The sequence below is a fragment of the Austrofundulus limnaeus genome, unplaced genomic scaffold (assembly GCF_001266775.1).
Source record: "Austrofundulus limnaeus strain Quisiro unplaced genomic scaffold, Austrofundulus_limnaeus-1.0 Scaffold1351, whole genome shotgun sequence".
In the NCBI taxonomy this organism is placed as follows: domain Eukaryota; kingdom Metazoa; phylum Chordata; class Actinopteri; order Cyprinodontiformes; family Rivulidae; genus Austrofundulus; species Austrofundulus limnaeus.
The window spans coordinates 16317-35463 of record NW_013953753.1 but is presented as its reverse complement, the minus strand read 5'-3'; the positions used below and the strand labels follow the sequence as shown (position 1 = coordinate 35463).

Sequence of the window (19147 nt, the reverse complement as noted above, 5' to 3'; positions counted from 1 at the left end):
CTGGGTATATATATATATATATATATTACTTTTTGCAGTTGTTCCTCAGCATTGTGTGCTCACAGTTTAAAAGTGGGACAAATGTCTTTGGGAGGCGAATTAAATTTTTTCCATATTTTTACCCTGTGTTTGACGAGTCCCTGAACTCAGCAGTGTTACTGTCCCACTCCCAGCGAAGTGCCACAGCAGCTGTGGTGTCGGCTGCGGGGCAGAGGTCTGCAGCACAGAAACCGTCTCATGAGGTTAAATTCACGACCGCTGATGGGAGGATTTCAGATGCTGTGTTTGAATTTCTTCTCCCTGCAAACAGTAACCCACATTCTGTTCGTCCAATTTTTTTTTGCAGCTGCGATGAAATCTTTGCACCCATGTGTGCATGTGTGTGTTTAGCATGTCRGGAGGGCTTGACGTAGGTGTGTGTGATGTGTTTGCTTATGTTTGTGAATGAGTAGTCTGCAGTGCATGCAGATWGTGTGATTTGAATCATGGCTCCATCTGGTCCTAACGATGAACTCAGGCGACTCCTGACCCTGCAGGTTCTCCTCACAATTAAAGGTTTAGCATTCTTTGTAGGATACATATCGTCCGCTGTCTTTTATGACATGGYTTTAAACTAAGACCATCCCATGTTTATAAATAACTGCATTTCAACCATTTTGGTCAAACTATGCCCACCTAGAAGACAAGTGTGGGCCAGATCTGGTGTCAACCTGATTTTGCTGGCATGGAAAGGCATTTGTCAACTGGATGTTGGCAAAGTCTGGCATTGATGGCACTGTTTTAAAGATGGCCTGCCACAGCTAACCCAGTTGTGGTTTGGTTTAAGTGGCTCAAAACTGTCAATGCCACAAATGGCCCTGTTATAGTTTGGTTTACATGGCTCCAAACTCTCAATGCCACAACTGGCCCATCTATAGTTTGGTTTATATGGCTCAAAACTCTCAGTGTCACAACTGGCCCAAATGTAGTTTGGTTTATATGGCTCAAAACTGTTAATACCACAGTTGGCCCAATTATAGTTTGATTTATATGGCTCAAAACTGTCAATGCCACAACTGGCCTACTTATAGTTCGATTTATGTGGCTCAAAACTGTCAATGCCACAGTTGACCCAGTTATAGTTTGATTTACTGTATATGGCTCAAAAGTGTCATTGCCACAACTGATCCAAATATATTTTAGTTTAAATGGCTCAAAACTGTCAATGCCACAACTGGCCTACTTATAGTTCGGTTTATATGGCTCAAAACTGTCAATGCCACAGTTGACCCAGTTATAGTTTGATTTATATGGCTCAAAACTGTCAGTGTGACAACTGGTCCAAAAATAGTTTGGTTCATATGGCTCAAATCTGTCATTACCAGAACTGGCCCAAATACAGTTTGGTTTATATGGCTCAAATTCGTTAATTCCACAACTGGCTCAATTATAGTTTGGTTAATATAGCTCAAATCTATCAATGCCAWACCTAGTTTGGTTGTRGTTTGGTTTWTGTGGCCCAAATCCRTGTCCATGCCACATCTGCCCTGGTTTTGGCTTGTGCATASAACATTTCTGGTAAACCACATCTGGGCCACCAAAGGGCTGTAAATGATTAAGGTATCTGGGCCAAGTGTTAGTGCATTGTGTGGGCCAGAACTTGTTCAGAAAAACTTTGCTATGTGGGTGATAACATTATTTATTTATTTACCTTTGTTTAGACAGGCAATCTCCTTTAGACAACCTGTCTCTTTTACAAGAGAGACCTGTATGACACACATACTGTATCTTCCTGGTATCTTGTGAGATAGGTTAGAGCTTGGRGTATGTGTTGTGAATAACTCTGTCATAATAAAACCAACTTGTCTACAGAAGAACGATGTACATCTGGTTGAATCTGACCGCCCGATTGTAACACCAGCCCACAGAACATAATGCAACAATTGTAKGGTGGTCTGTTCAGCTGGCAGAGCCCAGAAACCAGAATCAAAGCAAAACTTAACAAAACCGTAACCTCCAAACATAGCTCCATAACCTAATTAACATTGAGTCAGCAAGCGTGGCAGCAGCAGCGGGCGAGATTGTGGTCAGGGTTGTGGGGTACAGGAATAGYAGAAGCCATGCTGACACACGGGATGACACACTGAGCCACGACAAAAGAATCACATGCAGCTACAAAGATCAGCACGCTGCCCGGCCCACATGACAGCGCCTGCTGCTCCCACTGTTACGTTCCTATCTTTGTCGTAGGACGCGGTGGAGAGCTTGTGTGGATGGTGTGATGTTGGTGGTAAATGTGGCCCTAAAGATCTACAAAATCAAAACTAATCAACTGATGGGAGAAGTTCAAGATGTAGCTTTTTAAAAATCTTCACTAACACAGTTTAAAACTGATTGTGTAGATATTTGGCTGTGTCTGTGGGTTTGGGCCCACCAAAACCAGTTTTACAGATATTTTGCCAAAATGTGGTGTACTGAAATTGTAGGTGACATTTATTTACAGTGTTGAGCATGGTTCTGCTAATCTGTTAACAACCAATATAATAGCAGAACAAGTTTTTATTTTGCGGATTTGCTTTTTTAACTAACTTTGCAAACCTTTAGCAGACCAGTTAACTTCAGCTAAATTAGGTTTTGCCCGATGAGGTATATATTGTCACGAATGGTTGGCAAGGAGAACCAAAAAATGCAGGCAGGCAGGCAAAACTTAAAGTAAAAGGAAAGATTTTAATAAAGCAAAAGCCAACGTGGTGGCAAAACAATAAATCCAGGCTTGGAACAAGATCATGAGGTCTGGACAACCATGGGTAAGCAGTACGATGATCAGACAGGGAAGTGAAGACAAGACACAGAATATAAAGGTGAAACTAATGAGCACAAACGAGAAAGACCTGGGGGAGAAACATGAGGATCAGGCGTGAGTGGGTGGGGCTGGAGCAAAGGCAGACAGGAGGAAGAAAACAGATGACAAGACAGAAAACTAGGATAAAACATTAACACAGACACCAATCATAACATATATTGGCTAGAGGTGACTTTTCATGGTCAGACATAGCGGCCATATTGTTCAGGGTGAAGACAGCTCAACAAACAGTACTGTTAGCTGGTGAAGCTCAGTGTGGTAACCATGATGTTCAGATATTTGATTTGTGTCCTCAAGCTGTGAACATGTTGACTGCATTAAATGTTTTTTGTTAGAGGTGCAGTAACTGGTTTTGCCCACTSTTCTKTGTCAACCCGTTGTTGAAGTGAAGAAGAGAGACAGTGCTTTGCGATTGTTGTTTGATGTGTTTTYTGTTGTTCTGTTAAATGAAGAGAGGAGACACGGAGAAAAGATACCTGACTCCATCCACATTATTCCTTTGAGTTCATCTCTGTCTGTTAAATTTAGGTCAGCACATAAACGAAACTAGGTTTGCTATTGACAACCATTATTTTTATTTGATAGTAATATTTGTCAGTACATACCAGACAAAACATGTTGCCAAGTCACACACGTCTTCAATTAGCATACAAGCTAACTAAYAAAAAACTAATAATTRTATGCAACTCTACGCAGAAATCTTRCCATGATRAATTATTATTGAYAGCTCGCCACTTCCAATATGGTGTCGCGCTCATACCATACTGTTCAATCTTGTGAAGCGTGTTTTACTTGCTTAGCAGTTTAGCATTACCAAAGCTATACTTTTAGTTTGTGGATCATGAGTATTCACTACACGTTGTGTGAGATCTTTGCTTAAAACTTTGGCGTTAACTGTTGGAGTAAATTCTGCTTGAATTGTTAGCAAAATATCTTGTAAAGCACTGTGTKGATTTTRTGAAAACTTTTAAAATGTAATMATTGGATGTACATGAACAACTATTTGGCGTATCAAATCAATCTTATTCACAACTTWATTTTTAAKTTTTGACCAGAATGACAACAGTTGTTTATTTCTTAACATYAGATGAYCTTASTCTAAAMCTAAACATGTAATCCTTCAAAAAAATTCTGTACCTTTTAATTCATCTTTCAATTTTTTTGTTTCTTTGCTTTATCTGAGAGAAAAAAAATCTTGAGTGTATTAAAGTATTTTAACAAACACAGTCACACACAAGCTTCCATATTACACAAAAAGAGTCCAAATTGCTCTCAAAAAATGCTGCACAGCTCAACAAACCAATGCCATAACAACCTGAGGTAATACTCCAGAGTCGTCTGCCATGCTACATTCAAACCGTTTCTATTTGGGATGGAAAAACACCAGCATCAGCTGACAGCTGCGCTTTTCTCAACCAATTGTGCTGCACATTCTCCAACATGAATGCACGCTTAGGGCTCATATCTGCCCCACAACAAGCCTGGCTTCTCGTGGGCTGAGCGTGAACGGGAAGCTGTGCGTGCGCCAYATATGACAAAACACATTACTGTCTTCTTAGTGGGACGGCCTCACATAGGCCATCCTGGGGCTCTGCAGCTGAGTTACCCATGCTTACTCAAATATTCATAACTGGATAATGAAAGTATAAATATAAGAGCGGTTGGGGTAAACAAAACAACAACTTCCATTATCTCGCATCACTGTGCCCTGGCTGTGATGGTTTCCAGCTGGAGTCATGTCAGGGCGGTTCAATACGAGCAGCTTAAACAGTAAAGTTTTGCCAGCAAACTGTGTATACTTGGACTTCATAAGCTGTTTCCACATCGCTTACTAACACTGTCAGTCTGAGAAGCTGCTGAACATGTTTTTCTTGATGATAAATGTGCTCAAACGTTGCTCTTGTTTCTTCTTGTTTAGTGGAGGGCTGCCTGTGGCAAAAACCAAAAAAATAAAAAAACCAACAAGAAAACCTGGGCTTCTCCTGAGTCCTCTCCTGTACCATGAGCACTGGCTCTGCCCAGGATGTGGCAGTCGAGCATTTCCTGCGTGACATAGAGAGGCGAAGCAAGCGGCTACACTGCGCTGTGATAGGCTGCGAGGAGGCAAGATCCCGCAGCGACATGAACCTGCTGTACCGCAAGAGCCGTCTGGACTGGAGGCAGAGAGACCAAGAGGGAGGTAAAAAGAGGTGAGTGGACCGACTCACGGGAGCGCCTGCATATGTGGGATTACAGTGAGGTCTCAGTTTGGCAGCGGCTTAAACCTCTTAGTCAGGCACTGTGAAAGAGTTTAATTTCCAAATCTTAATTCCAAGCACAGTTCAGGGGTCTGAATAAAAGCTGAATGTGAATAGCAGCAGTTCACATTTAGGTTATTGTGTTCGTCTAATGAGATGAGCCACAATAGCAGGCAATCTAGGGCAAAACTACTAAAACACACCTAGAAAATTACAATGATTTATTATAACTGTGAGTTTATCTTAAAGAAACACATGTAAGATATAATAAGAACACTTTTGTTTATTAAGTGAGGTGAGAGAGCAAGTGAGCAAAATAAATCTTATTTGTATGTTTAAAAATAAGATAAGAATGACAACCCTTAAACCTTTGTGTTCAGAACATTGTATATGAGTTTTCTCCATTTTTAGGTATTTTCAGATGTTCTGTTTTTTATTGCAAAATACAGCTATGTATCAACCTCAGCCTGCCGTCATCTACTCAGCTGCATGATTAAGTTGATATTTTTTACAGTGCTGGTCAAGTTCAGGGCTCCAATTTCCTTCACCATTATAAATCTGTTAAATGTTTGTTTATGATTAAAGCTGCTGTTGGAAGTCTAAAACAAGTTCCATACTATGGCATAAATGTGTGATTAAGAAACACCTTATGGTTAGTTTAGGTTATTGTATCATAACAGCAAAAAAGTTGCCACCAAAAAAAAAAAAAAAGATCACACTAATATTTCATTGGACCACCTTTAGCTTTGATGTAATTTACGGCACACATTCGCTGTGGCATTGTTTGGATAAACTTCCTAGACCTGACCAACTACAGCAACCTCAGATCGTAGCACTGCCCCTACAGGCTGTACAGTAGGCATGATGGGTGCATCCTCAAAGATGATGGGTCCCCACTATCCCTCCAGTTGTGTTTCACAGTTCTTAACTCATATTTAGTAGTTTCTGCAATCTCCTTAGATGTTTTCTCTGCTTGATACCAATGATTTGACCCATCTCAAACAGATGACTTGATGGTTGTTTAAGAAATGAGAAGCAACTCATTGCACCAGTTGGGCTTAAATAACTTGTTGCCAGCTGAAAGATAACTGGTTGCAGTAATTATCCAATAGGAGGCTGGCACCTGTTTGCTTACTTAAATCCAAGTGGCGGCTTTTTTTTCTGGCCAGGCATTGTATACTATAATGTATCATATTGTATCATATCTTATCATAAAATGTATCATATCCTATTAGATCGTATCATATTGCATCAAATCGTATCGCATCATATCATATTATATATGTTGTAACAAATCATATATCACATYGAATATCATATTGTTTTAATGAATATCAAATTTCATATTATTTTGTATTAAATTCTCTCATATTGTTATTTATGATAAAKTATTATGTTGTATTATATTATTTTATATTTTATCATATTGTTTTGTGTTCTATGTTTGAGATTCAGCAAGCCCAAATTAAAAGTAAATCTATTTGGAACCAATTTTAAACATAAGCATAGATATTTTTTTCATATACTGTAAATATTTTATGATTTCATTTAAGGAAGTGCAATCCAATCACAAGGCAGCAAAAACACAACCCTAAAAAACCGAACAAGCCAAGCTCCCAGCAGGGAGTGTTGACAACATACTGTCATCACACTCAAATCACAGTTTGCACATGACAGTATTGTTTTGAAAAGGTTGCACATCGCTGTGGATGAGTGCATCTTGTTCATCTGAGCATCAGAGAGGAGATGTACCCTTCAAATGTGAGTCACCTGCTGCACTTCACCAAACACAACCCTCTGAATCTGCTCTGTGTGGAGGAGAGGGAGAACATCAAATGGGAAAATTTGGTTTGTTTAGAAGTCCCATCAAGTCCTTTCTGAGTCGCAGTGTTGATTGGAGGTCTTCATGTTAGCAGCACAGATCAAYATTGTTGTTTTTAGAGAACCAGTGAAAGTGAGAGTAGGACATGCAGGATGTGACCGGTGACGATAAAAACCGGGATTGGATCAAGGATAAAACTAAGCAGAGACCACGGGTTCTAGAAGACTTATGGGTTGGTGGCATCAAAYGTAACAGTCTGAAGAGTAGATAGGAACTGTGGTAAATATGAGATCTTTAGGGCCTCCGGAGAGAAATCCCATTATAAAGCAGAGACGTCTGTGGAGCTGCAGAATGGTTATAAGGTGAGTTCTAGTACGAGTAATAAAAATAGAAGTGCTTTCTTATGGTGCTAATACAGGCAGACATACTGTTCCCAGTAGAGGGAACTGGTGGGAGCAAAAAAAAATCCTATTCTTGAGGCTTTATTAATTCCAGCAAAAAATTATGATACAAGAGTGGTGCATGTACTGTGTCTGATATATTCTGCAATTTCTTTTAAAGAAATTTAGAAGCAAATGAAAGGCAAACATGGATATGTTTATTTCATGTGCATCTGATCCACATATGTGGGGTATTTTTGTTTCAAGTATTAACGTCTTCATAGCTTAGATATTTTATTGCAGCTGCCAGCACAGCTTTATGATCAGGGATAAAAAGTAATGGCCACATAAATAAATTATAAAGTAGCATTCCTTGAAGAAACCCATATTTCTTTCTGGCTCGCATGCCAAAACAAAGATCTCAGCAATCTGTTAGTGCTTGGAATATGTAGCAGGATTTCTCTTAGCTTTTATCACAACAAATTTTAGGTCAATATCTGTAAAAACGATTGAGCTATAATTAATTTTGTGACTAAGGCAGATTAACTCATGTTAAATCATTTTAACTTCAAAAATCAGCTGTAGATACCCAGATTTGATGAGAGTTTGATTAGAATCCATTTAAAGATTTATGACATATTTTACTAACACACATGCACAGAGAAACAAGTGGTTACATTATTGCAAATATTTCTGCTAATCAGCTAATAGTGGAACATTTTTTCATTTAGCAGATTAGCTTTTAGCTGTTAGTGTTAGCTTCTGCTAATTTTTACTTGCTTAGCTGTTTTTGATCAGCTTCTGCTATTTTTTATGTTAGTGGTGTAGCATTAGTGAACCTATATTTTTTGTTATGAGTTATCAAAGCTAACTTTTTGGTTAGCTGTGTCCACCACTGGTGATGGATGATAAAAAAAACAGAGAAATATTCTGTAAGTTTTAACAAAGTACAATGTGAGGACAGAATTTTAAACAAGTAATTTATTTCAGCTGCTGGTTGCTTACAAGTATSATAGAAGAAGGGATAAATTTATACTGCTGTAGGTTAAATCACAAGATGTTGAGAAGAGAAGGAATGAAATGGGCTCAAAGCCTCAATGGAGTCAACCCATAACTAAAGGCAATCAATTAAAGTGTCACACATTGTGTCACGTATGTCAGAAAGGTTCAACAGAATAAGGACAGACACAGACTGGATGTCAGCGTTCAGCAAAAGAAAAATGACCTAACATCCCCTGTTTGTCACAAAACCAGATTGTTTGTTCTCAGTTTCTCTACAAATCCCTTTAAAATGTTTCAACTTTGGGCCTCCAATAAGAAATGGGACATGAGCTGCTTGTGAAAATCACCTAAACTAGATTTCTTAAATAAAAAAGAGATGTCTCTGCAGTTGTTAATATCTGTCACTCTAGGAGAAGATAGAGTCAAGATTTACTCCTTGAATCTGCAAAAAAGGGAAAATCTGTATTTCCTCTGTTTTTAGAACAAAAATGTAATGAGTTGCAAAATAAAAGTTATAAAATATTGAAGAAAGCATTGTTATAACWACATAATGATTGTTTCAGCTCTTGAATATTGTAGTTTTTTTTAAAGATTTATTCTAATAAATAAAATCTCATTGAATTGAGCAATTATAATTAAAAAAAAAAACTATTTTAACAGGTAAGTCAATTGAGAACCAATTCTCATTTACAATGATGACCTGGTTGGGTGGCAACAGTACAATATAAAATGTCAGAACATGTTAAAACAAGGACACAACACAGAGTACAGTTAAACATACTGTAACACTATTAATCAGGAAAATAAATAAGCAAAATAAGATAAAAAGAAAAACTAAGCAAGTACAGTGATCTTTTACAATAGAATGTATAGAACTTTTAAAAGAGGTTGGAGAAATGAATGAAACAAGTTTTAAGGTTTGCTGTAGATGGTTCCAGTCATCTGCAGCACAGAACTGAAAAGAAAAGCGACCAAAGGTGGAATGTGCTTTTGGTATGAGAAGATTGATGAGATCACTGGACTAACTAAACTAACTAACGTAGACTTTGATTTGCTTTGTGAACAGTGAGAAGTGACTGTAGGTAACCTGGTGTTTTTCCAGTGAGAGTATTGTAAATGAACATGAACCAGTGAATTTGTCTACGAGAATGAAGAGAATGGTGTGTTTTAAATGAAGCACCATTTTAGCAGCAACATTCATTTAGTGAAGGATTTGCAGAAGCTGAAGAACAAATTTTGTGCTCCTCTTATGGAACAAAGAAAACAGTCTTCCCCTGTTTTCTTAATATTAAGCTCATCTAACTCACTGTTAATATTTAACCAGGTAGGAGTGCGCTATAGATTTTCTCATTTATCTCTATTTTCGCTGCAGATGATCATCTTAAGCTCTTTAAGAGAAGACAAATAAAAACGGTRAGAGCCCTGATGCTCTTTGAACAGCTGCCTTTGGTTCTTTTAGGAGAAATCAAGGGAGGAAAGTAGGAGCTCTTCAAGCTGCAAGAAGATGCTCAGCCTCTGTCCTGTGCTAAATTTGGCCCTCTAGTATCTATGTCAATTGTGAGGAGTTACTAGAACATCTCCACAGGCATTCAAGGGCACAAACATGCTCGTAGAGATGCAGATGAACTCTGTCGCTTTGCCCCACAGATGAGAACACATACGTCCGCACGCATGATGCCTCACACGCAACAAGAGGAAAAGAAGAGCCACTGCATTCTGGGCCATGAGAAACCCTTCGGCTGCTGCRTGTGAAGTGGAAGACAGTTTCTTAAACGCGGTTTCTTCTGTGCCAGATTGTCTCAAAAAGAYCAAAATGAATTCAAAAGAGTACTCTGGATGGTTTGTCACATGTCCCACAAAGCAGACTGGTGTGGGCCAGGACCGGTGTCACACTGGCCCTGCTGTTTGACTGCTGGCATGGGAAGTGGTTTGTCAGCTGGATGTTGGCCAGGTCTGGGAATGATGGCACTGGCACAACTGGCCATTTGTGGTTTTGTTTATGTTGCCCAAATCTGTTAATGCCACATCTGGCCCAGTTATGGTTTGGTTCATGTGGTGCTAGCCTGTGCATGGACCACCTCTGGTAAACCACATCTGGGCCACCAAAAGGCTGTCATCTTTTGCAGTATTTGGACCGTGTTAACAGTGCATTTTGTGGGTTAGATCTGGGCCAGATAAATTTTGCTATGTGGTTATAGAACAATAACGTTATTGTTCTATAACCACATAGCAAAATTGTTCATCAGAAGTGGTCCATTTATGGGCCAGCACCACATAAACCAAACCACAAATGGGCCAGTTGTGGCATGCCATCTTAAAAACAGTTCCATCATTGCCAGACCTGGCCCACATCCAGTTGACTAACCACTTGCAGTGCCAGCTTGACACCAGATCTGGCCCACACCTGTCTGCTATGTGGGTTCTGTGAGAATCTGCTGTGTAAATTACACACCCAGAAACTGTTCCTGGCTGTTTTAAATGTGACACAGATCTGAATATCCAAATGTTGCTCCTGGTATTTTTCTCTGAAATATAATAAACACTGAAAACTTCTAGCTGAATAGTTTCCCTCTGACGCAGTGAAACTTCACAGAAGCCTTGTCAATAACGAGGAGGGACATGTTGGCTCTTGTTGCTGTTGGGTGAAGACTCATCCAGAGTGACACCACCCAACTATACCGTCTGTTTATTAAGAACAAACGACAAGCTGAGCTAAACATGGGGAGACGTTTGAACCAGAGACTCAGCGCTCTTTGGCTTCACCATCTCTAATTTATTCACAAGAATGTTGCTAAGTTTAGGGATGTTGCATCTGTAACACCTTTAGCAATGAGTTTGTAAACGTCTTCTCGAATGAGTTGTTTTGCTTTTTTTTTCCTTTAAATCACAAACTTGTTTAAATACATCACTGTGGTGATGCTTGTTTGTGACAGAAATGTGTCTGCACCCTACTGTGTCAGTTCTTTAAAAAGGATGATGCATTTTTTGCAAGCTTATTTTATTTTACCTAAAGCCATGAGAAAAGAATACAGTAGGGCTATTCAACTAGTGGCCTGTGGGCCACATCCGGCCCTGCAGGTCACTTCAATCAGGCCTGCCAATGAGTTCTTTAAAGGGGGTATATTATGTAATTTCCAGGCACATAGTTGAATCCTATAGTTTCCTTCAGTTATTATAAAATGCTGTATATATCAAAAATAAAATTTACTTTGCATCATAGTCTATCTAAATGCCTTGAAACTGGTCTCTGTCTCTTTAAGAACCCCCTACCATTTCCGACACTTCCACTTCAGGACGTTTTCACAACAATGCTTCGAGGGTGGGCGCTCTGTGGGGCGGGAGCTCAGCTGCAGACTGAGCTCCGGGGAGGAGCTATATACAAATAGGCGGAGCTTCGTACCAGCAAGCGTTTAGGCAGCTCCTCATGACTACCAAAGGAGATTCAAACATTTTTCAAACATTTATGAATAATTCAAAGCAACACTTTGTTTTTGTTTTTGATGAGGGAATGACATTGTTACATGATGTAAAGTGCAGAAAGGATGATTTTGCATATCTTCTCATTTTAAACAACTCATTGGCCTTGATGGAGCACCACAGAAATCCTGCAGCAGCATGAAATGTGAACTTGTGGACACTTAATATATAAAACAATTTTAAGAAAATATGTATTATGTCTTGATACATAAAACTTTAAAATTGGAAAAGAAAAAGAACTAAAAGCATCCCAGCTGCTGCTCAGTACGATATTAGATCTGCAGCATCTTGTTTGATTTATTCTCCGTGTCAGTTCCATTTATTGTTGTTTGAGTCTGTGTCATTGATTATTTCAAAGACTTGGTATCAAATAGCCAAAAACCCACAGCTGTTCCCATGGTAATGAATTACCGACTACTGATACGTGTTGAAGATGTAAACACGTGAAAACAAGAAGGGAAGGGGGGATTCCAGCGGCGTACACCTACTTTTCTTCAGACAAGAGAATTGATTTCCTAATTCTGTAGGTTTGAGGTGTAAGCAGAAGGAAGAGGTTTGTGAGAGCAAAGACTTTTCTTTTACAGCAGAAGCCCTGCAGGCATTTCTGCAATGCAAAGGGAATTTTTGAAGATTAAACARCAAGTAGAAAAAGAATGAGGTCAATTAACTGTGATTCTCGTCCCCCCGCCTATTTCTCTCTCCCCCACCKGCAGTTCCACCCAGAACGACCCCTCCGCCACCGTCGGGAAAGTCAGGGACCTGGCTTCGTTCCGACGCCACTTCCGCATGGGTTTCATGACGATGCCCGCCTCCCAGGACCTGTCTCCTCACACCTGTGCCTCTGCCATGGCGCCGCGCTCGCAGTCCTGCCACGCTGTCGGAGCGGGGGACGCCAGCCTCGAGAACGGAGATTACTCGGACGCACAGTCCCAGCACGGCGGCCGCTGCCCGCCAGCCAAACCCAAGCGTCACCCGAGCACTCGCCTCAGCTGCTCGTCCGCCGATAGCAGGGCGCTTTCTGAGACCCCGACACCCCCTCCAACCGCTCACTCCCAGGCCAAATACTCAGAGAAGAAAAATGGTAAAATAATCCACAGACGTGAGGCACCTTTCTAAAAATCTGAGCTACTGCTTTCTTGACGTGTCTTTTTGTCTCTTCCAGCCATGAAGAAGTCCGACTCTGGGGAGATTGGATCGAAAAAGGTGCCTCCTCTAAAGCCCAAACGAAGCCCCAGCACCCAGCTGACCTTTGACTCTCTTCCTCCACGTGTGCCTCCTCCTGCCACATCCATGCCCTTCCAGGCAGCAGACTCTCAGATTCAGGCAGGAGATGGGGAGGATGAGCCGGTCTACATAGAAATGGTGGGCCAGGTGTTCACCCGAGAGAGCCAGACGGCCACGCCTCACCCGGTCACGCCCGTGGCCACCACGCCGGACTCCGACTCGGACCAGAGCGAGGCGATCTACGAGGAGATGAAGTACCCGCATCAGGAGGACAGGGAGACCCACAGACACCTCCCGCCTAAACACGAGAAGCTGAAAAGCTCCAAACACTACCACGTCACCCCGTCCTCATCCAGCAGCTCCTCTTCTTTGCCGCGGCCCTCCTCTTCTTCTCCTTCGTACTCCAAACCTAAAGCCACTGTCTCCATCTCCCACTCGTCTCCTCTGCCGTCCTCTGCCTCCTCCACCCCGGTGCCACAGGTCCTCTCCACCAGTCCCCACACCCCGCGAGCTCCTACTCCCTATCTGCTGCAAGGGAGTAAAATCGAGATGGAGTCCAACACAAAGATCCCAGCCCCCTTCCCCAACCTCCTGCAGCACCGGCCCCCACTGCTCGCGTTCCCTCAGCCGGCGGCGGCCTCCAGCGGGGTCGGGGTGCAGACCAAGACCTCCTCTTCGGCCAAAACGCAAACATCCAGCACATCAACTCAAGCCACCACCTCCGCCGCCTCCTCCTCGGCTTCTTCTAACGTTTCCTCGTCGCTGTCAGGGTCCAAGGAGTCCTCGGGAGGGAGCTTGACCCAACAGGACAAACACAGCAGAGAGGCCCAGTTAGGCCCCGCCCCTGGACTGAGAGCCAGGAGCCACTCCACGCCGCTACCTCCCTCCTCCAAATCCACCTCCCCTTTCTCCCATCACCACCACCACCCTCACCATCGCCCCTCGCACTACCACCACTATCGCAAGCCGGACAGAGGGGACTCCCCGGCGCCGAACAAGAGCAGCTCCCAGACGTCCAGCCAGGCCACCGTCCAGACCCAGACGTCCAGCTCGGGCAAGGAGGGCAAGTCGGTCAGCTTCCTGCTGAAGTCCGATAAAGGAGAGAGGGATAAGGACAAGGACAGGGATCGAGACAGGGACAGGGACAGGACTAGAGACAAGGACAAGGAGCGAGACAGAGACAAGGAGAAGGACAAGGATCGAGACAGGGACAGAGACAAGGAGAAGGACAGAGAAAGAGAACGGGATCGGGACGGAGGGCCGCACTCTTTACCGATCGAGAGCACGAGCACCTCGAGCAGCCAAACGCCTCTAAGCACCAGCTCCACCCCCACGCCTCTGTCCTCATCCCAGCGTCCTCATTCCCGCCCACATCTCCGCTCTCACACCCCCCACGGCCTGCCCGCTTACAAGCCTCCATCCTCAGACAGCCCRCTGCTCTGGACCTACCCGTCTGGTGGCTTCCGGAGGCCGCCAGCATACGAGAGCCTGCGAGGCAGCTCGCAGACACCGTCCCTGCCTCAGCCTCTGAGTCTCACCGGTGTGGGCGAGGGGACGTCCAAGAACAGCGGGGGGTCTTCGTCACATTCTAAAGTTGGGTTCATGCCCTGGGACAGCAGTTTGGGTGCAGATGAGGGGTCTTACTGGCCCATGCAGAGGAAGCTATCCTTTAGCCACGGGAGCAGAGACTCAGAAAGTAAGTCAGAAACCGTGCAATCAAAAACCTTAAGATACTGAAGTTAAAACGAGGGGTTTTACAACATCTTCTGTTTATCTTCTTTGACTCAGAAGACGAAGGACGATCCTGGAACGGCAGTGTCGACGCTCTGCTGAGGATGGACAAGGAGGACCTGGGGATGGGTTCTCGAGGAGGTCACTCGAGCATCCCGGTTCACTTCAGTGGTTCCTCCAGCAGGGCCCTCGGTCACAGCGAGTCTTTGGCTGGCGTGGACAACAGCGCAGGCTTCAGAGCTCTGCCCAGAGCGGGGCTGCCTCTACCCTGCCAGACATTTCCTGCCTGTCGTAACGGAGGTACGCAAACACTTTAATCACATTCTGAAACAATCCTGTAGGGATAGATTTATGAAGGGGGTCCTACAAACCTATGAAGGTAGATATGTGTCGAAACTGGCCTGCAGGTCAGTTTCGACACATATCTACCTTCATAGGTTTCTCATGCTTTAGATGCAGCATAACTGTAGTTTTATTTTAGATTTTGTATGTCAAATGAAATGTAAATACATTAAAACTCAGCTGTCTTATTTGTCTCTTCTAATTTCTGTCATTTCACAGTTCAGTTTAATTTCAACCATGAAAGTCCCTCTGTTCATATTTATGTTGTATCTTAGGGTTAATTAGTAGGCTAATGATTAAATAGTGCCTCATTTGGTTTAAGCTGTATTATAAATCATTTATAAGTGGCAAAAGCACCATAAAATATAATAAGGACTCAAAGCAAACAGGGACTGTCACAATTCCCATTTGCATTCAGACATTTGCTGCTCTGCTTCATATTTCACTGCTGTGATCAGCAGGAACACGTTGTGATGTTTTGTTTCCCTGCAGAAGTGGGGCGGCTGGGCCGCTCCTCCTCTGCTGCCGGGGTGAGACAGGTGGGTGTCGGAGACGTCCAGAGACAGAGCAGTCTGCCAGCGCGAGAAGCCCTGAATCAGGTAAATATACAGCAGCTGCTTTTATCACTGCAAAGACTATTAATTTCAAACAGAATGATTTAAAGTGAACATCAATATTGTTTTTGTTACAACTTCCCCCTTTCTGCTGGAGACGGTGCCTTCTCCTGGTCTATTTATAGCTGGTCGTTATGCCCACTGAGCAGAATAAGGTTCTGGCCTGTCTGAGGGGGAGAAAAAAGATGTAAGATGTTGGTTAATATGCAGACTGTAAATAAAGCAGAGGAGCTGAAAGGAGAATATGCTGAACGATAGTTATGAGGGTGAATTGCAGTCCTCTAGCACAAAATTCTGTCCAGTTTCTGGCTTCATTGCGAATGCTGACGCAGTTTGAGTGTGCTGCAGAGACTGTCTGCATGCGTCTGATTGACCCTGCCTCAAACTGGAACCAGTGCAGCAACACTGCATCCTGGTGGCAATCATTAGGAAGTGATTTTTTTAAAATTGTTCATCATGAGCAGAAAGTGTTATTGTAATGCTAATATGGATTTGAAAATTCATGACCTGTCTCTTTTTTCCCTTTACACAGCTGCAAGGTCTGGGGCCGAGCCAAGTCCCCTGCAGCCCCGGTGCTCCCAGCGTGTCGCGGCAGCAGCAGCAGCTTCAGCTCCACCAGCAGCAGCTGCAGCTGAAGCAGCAGCTCCAGCAACTCCAGCAGCAGCACCACCTACAGCTGCAGTTCCAACAGCTCGCCCAGCTGGCACAGGGACAGCCCCCTGCGGGCGGGGGGAGCGCCGCCAYGCCGTCAGCCACGCAGACCCAGAGAGACGGGAAGCTGCTGGAGGTCATCGAGCGCAAGCGCTGCCTGTGCAAGGAGATCAAGGCTCACAGGCGGCCCGACAAAAGCCTGTGCAAGCAGGACAGCATGCCCATCCTCCCGAGCTGGAGACGGACACCTGAACCCCGAAATTCTGGCACTCCGCCCTGTCAGAGGCCGCAGGCCGTCGTGTGGGACACGGCTATCTGAGGTAAAACAAACAGGCCGGTCCTCAACAACAAACAGACCAGACTAAATGGAATAAACAGGAGTAAAATGGATATAACCAAGGATGAAGAAGACGACACGTCTGTCTTTGTGTTTGAGACTCATCAGAATGAAGAAGACCCTGAACTTGGTTAAAAACAAACTAAATCAAGAAAAAGATTGACTGAGGTCGTGTCGAAAATGTTTCGAATTCAGCTGATTTGTATTTCCTCTGTATCTTGTATTATACTGATGTGTTCTAATTGCCAACCATTTTTTGCCACAAAAAGACCAGTAAAAAACAAACAAAAAAAAAAACTGTCACAAAGTAATAATAATAATAATGAGTGGGTCATCTTTTTCTGAGATTGGTGTTGCCAAATATCCTCCTGACTACTTGAGATGCAAAAAAAAAAAAAAAAAAAAAAAGGAACCGTGTGTTTTCTCCCAGCTCGCCGTAAATCTGACAAGCACAGAACAAAACCTGTGCAAGACTCACAGATCAGTTTTTCAAGTGTTTTCTTGAAATCGTGAATGTATACGAGATGTCTTGGTATCAATAGATTGTCATTGTGGATGCAAATAATCATCACTGGGGAGTTAAAGATTAAAAAAAGAAGCTACCTACTGTATCTGTTTGCATATTTGTAATGTAGAAAAAATAAACTATTTACTTTCTGCAATTTTACAGCAATATGCTCCCAAAGCTCGAGCAACATATTTAGAAAACTTGTGTCAGCTAACATACATATCTAAGACTTGAAGAAGTCATATTTACTGTGTCATTCTCTGCATGTCACAATAGACATACAGTGCTGTTAAAAAAACAACAAAAAAATAAGAAAAAAATAAGTGTAGAGATGATCCTGTCAGACTTTAACAGTAACATATTGCAGATCTTCACTAGGATAACGTGTGGTTGTAGAAAATATGTTGCCAGGGAGGGATTATCGTAACATACGGTGGCAGTCCAGCCTAAAAAAAATATCAAACAAAAAATCAGATACATCATCATTGCTCATTCAACGCCGTTGCACACCACTATTTGTTCCACCACACAGGAATAAAACCCAGCACTGACACCCATCAAACGCAGACAGACTGTGCAATACAGTGCAACTGATATAAAAAGAACTGTGAGTCTCCATCACCTCAAACAGAATGCTGGAACAATCTGCACAAGAATAGGAGAAAATCAAACCCTGATGTACTGTAAATAGATGTGTACAACTCCTACTGAAAATGTTGTATTCAATACGTATGATGTAGCATAGACTGTATAAACTTTGTTCCTTTTTTCCCCCTTCTTTTTCTAAAAGTAGTTTATCTGCTGCAGTCGGTCCATGTATTACTTATAGATCTACGAATAAACAATGAGCCCTCTTTAAATAACACACACACAGGCCAACAGTTTATACAGATTTATGCAAGACTCCCTTTAAGCTCTGTTATTGATTCAAAAACCCTTTTTTTCTACATTTGCTTTTATTTCCTGTACAGATTTCAACAGCTTTCAGTCTTAATATTTTTTAATACTTTGCTGCTATCTTGAATACCGGTTGGTGTTGTACGTTCAACCATTCAGTGTTACCATGACAAACTTTTATTATTAATATAGTGCTTATTGTTACATAACTTTTTTCTATTGTTTTTTTTCTCCTGAAAGCCACGTGAAATGAAGTTTGTACCTTGAAGAGTCAGCTCTCCTGTAATAGTATTAAGGCACCTGAATGTCTCTTGGTTGTTGTTTTTACAATATAGTGAGTACCAAACTGTATAGGAAATGGTAAAAGAAAAAAGTAATATTTGAGAGTCACTGCTTGGCCTTTTATTTTATTCCCACCTGCTCGTGTTTGAATTTTTTATTATTATTATTAAGCTTACTGAGTCAATTTTCAATCAAACACAAGCCAGGTTGAAGGAAAATGGGGAAGTGCAATGCATGCAGAGATTCCTTACACTGAGATGTTCCAGTGATGATGTGCCCAAATTTTTGATTTTCAAAAGTAATCACCTCACCATGGTTCCTTTTCACAGACTGATACAAAAACCCCGAGGTAGGCTATCCACGGTCCAGAATAGTTTACAGAGGCTGTTGGTTTTTGTGTGTCTTCTGAAACAGTGGCCATTATACGAGTGCCATATTATACTGATGATACGGTAAGATACGGTGTACGTTGGAAAATCACTGTAGTGCTATATTTGCATTGATATTGTAATTGAGAATAAATTTTATATAATGAACTTTACACAAGAAAACAGAGCTGTTTCATGCTTTTATGTGCCACATGTTTTATACTGATGCTGCAGCAGGGAGGAGGGAGGAGAGGAAGTGGACACAGTGTTCCCGCTGCACTATGCAATACCTCCTTTTACCGAAAGGGGGCGCTGCTGTAACTTCAATGTTTAATTATTTAAAAGCAGTCAATTAGATAGATAGATAGATAGATAGATAGATAGATAGATAGATAGATAGATAGATAGATAGATAGATAGATAGATAGATAGA

At 42.2% G+C, this 19147-nt stretch overlaps 1 protein-coding gene across 2 annotated transcripts in view; it reads left to right on the top strand.

The window, feature by feature from the left end:
• The window catches only part of nyap1 (neuronal tyrosine phosphorylated phosphoinositide-3-kinase adaptor 1), a 21228-nt gene extending 2341 nt beyond the window's left edge, over positions 1-18887 (top strand). Inside the window, exons 2-7 of one of the 2 annotated variants that reach the window (XM_014031949.1) lie at positions 4761-5031; positions 12474-12841; positions 12923-14680; positions 14776-15015; positions 15550-15656; positions 16204-18887. In XM_014031949.1, the coding sequence (XP_013887403.1) occupies positions 4844-5031; positions 12474-12841; positions 12923-14680; positions 14776-15015; positions 15550-15656; positions 16204-16641 (3099 nt within the window). In that variant the 5' untranslated portion in view covers positions 4761-4843 and the 3' untranslated portion in view covers positions 16642-18887. Of the gene's footprint in view, positions 1-4760; positions 5032-12473; positions 12842-12922; positions 14681-14772; positions 15016-15549; positions 15657-16203 lie in introns of both variants that reach the window. The other variant, XM_014031948.1, reaches the window with a different exon arrangement.
• Positions 18888-19147: the final 260 nt, after the last annotated feature.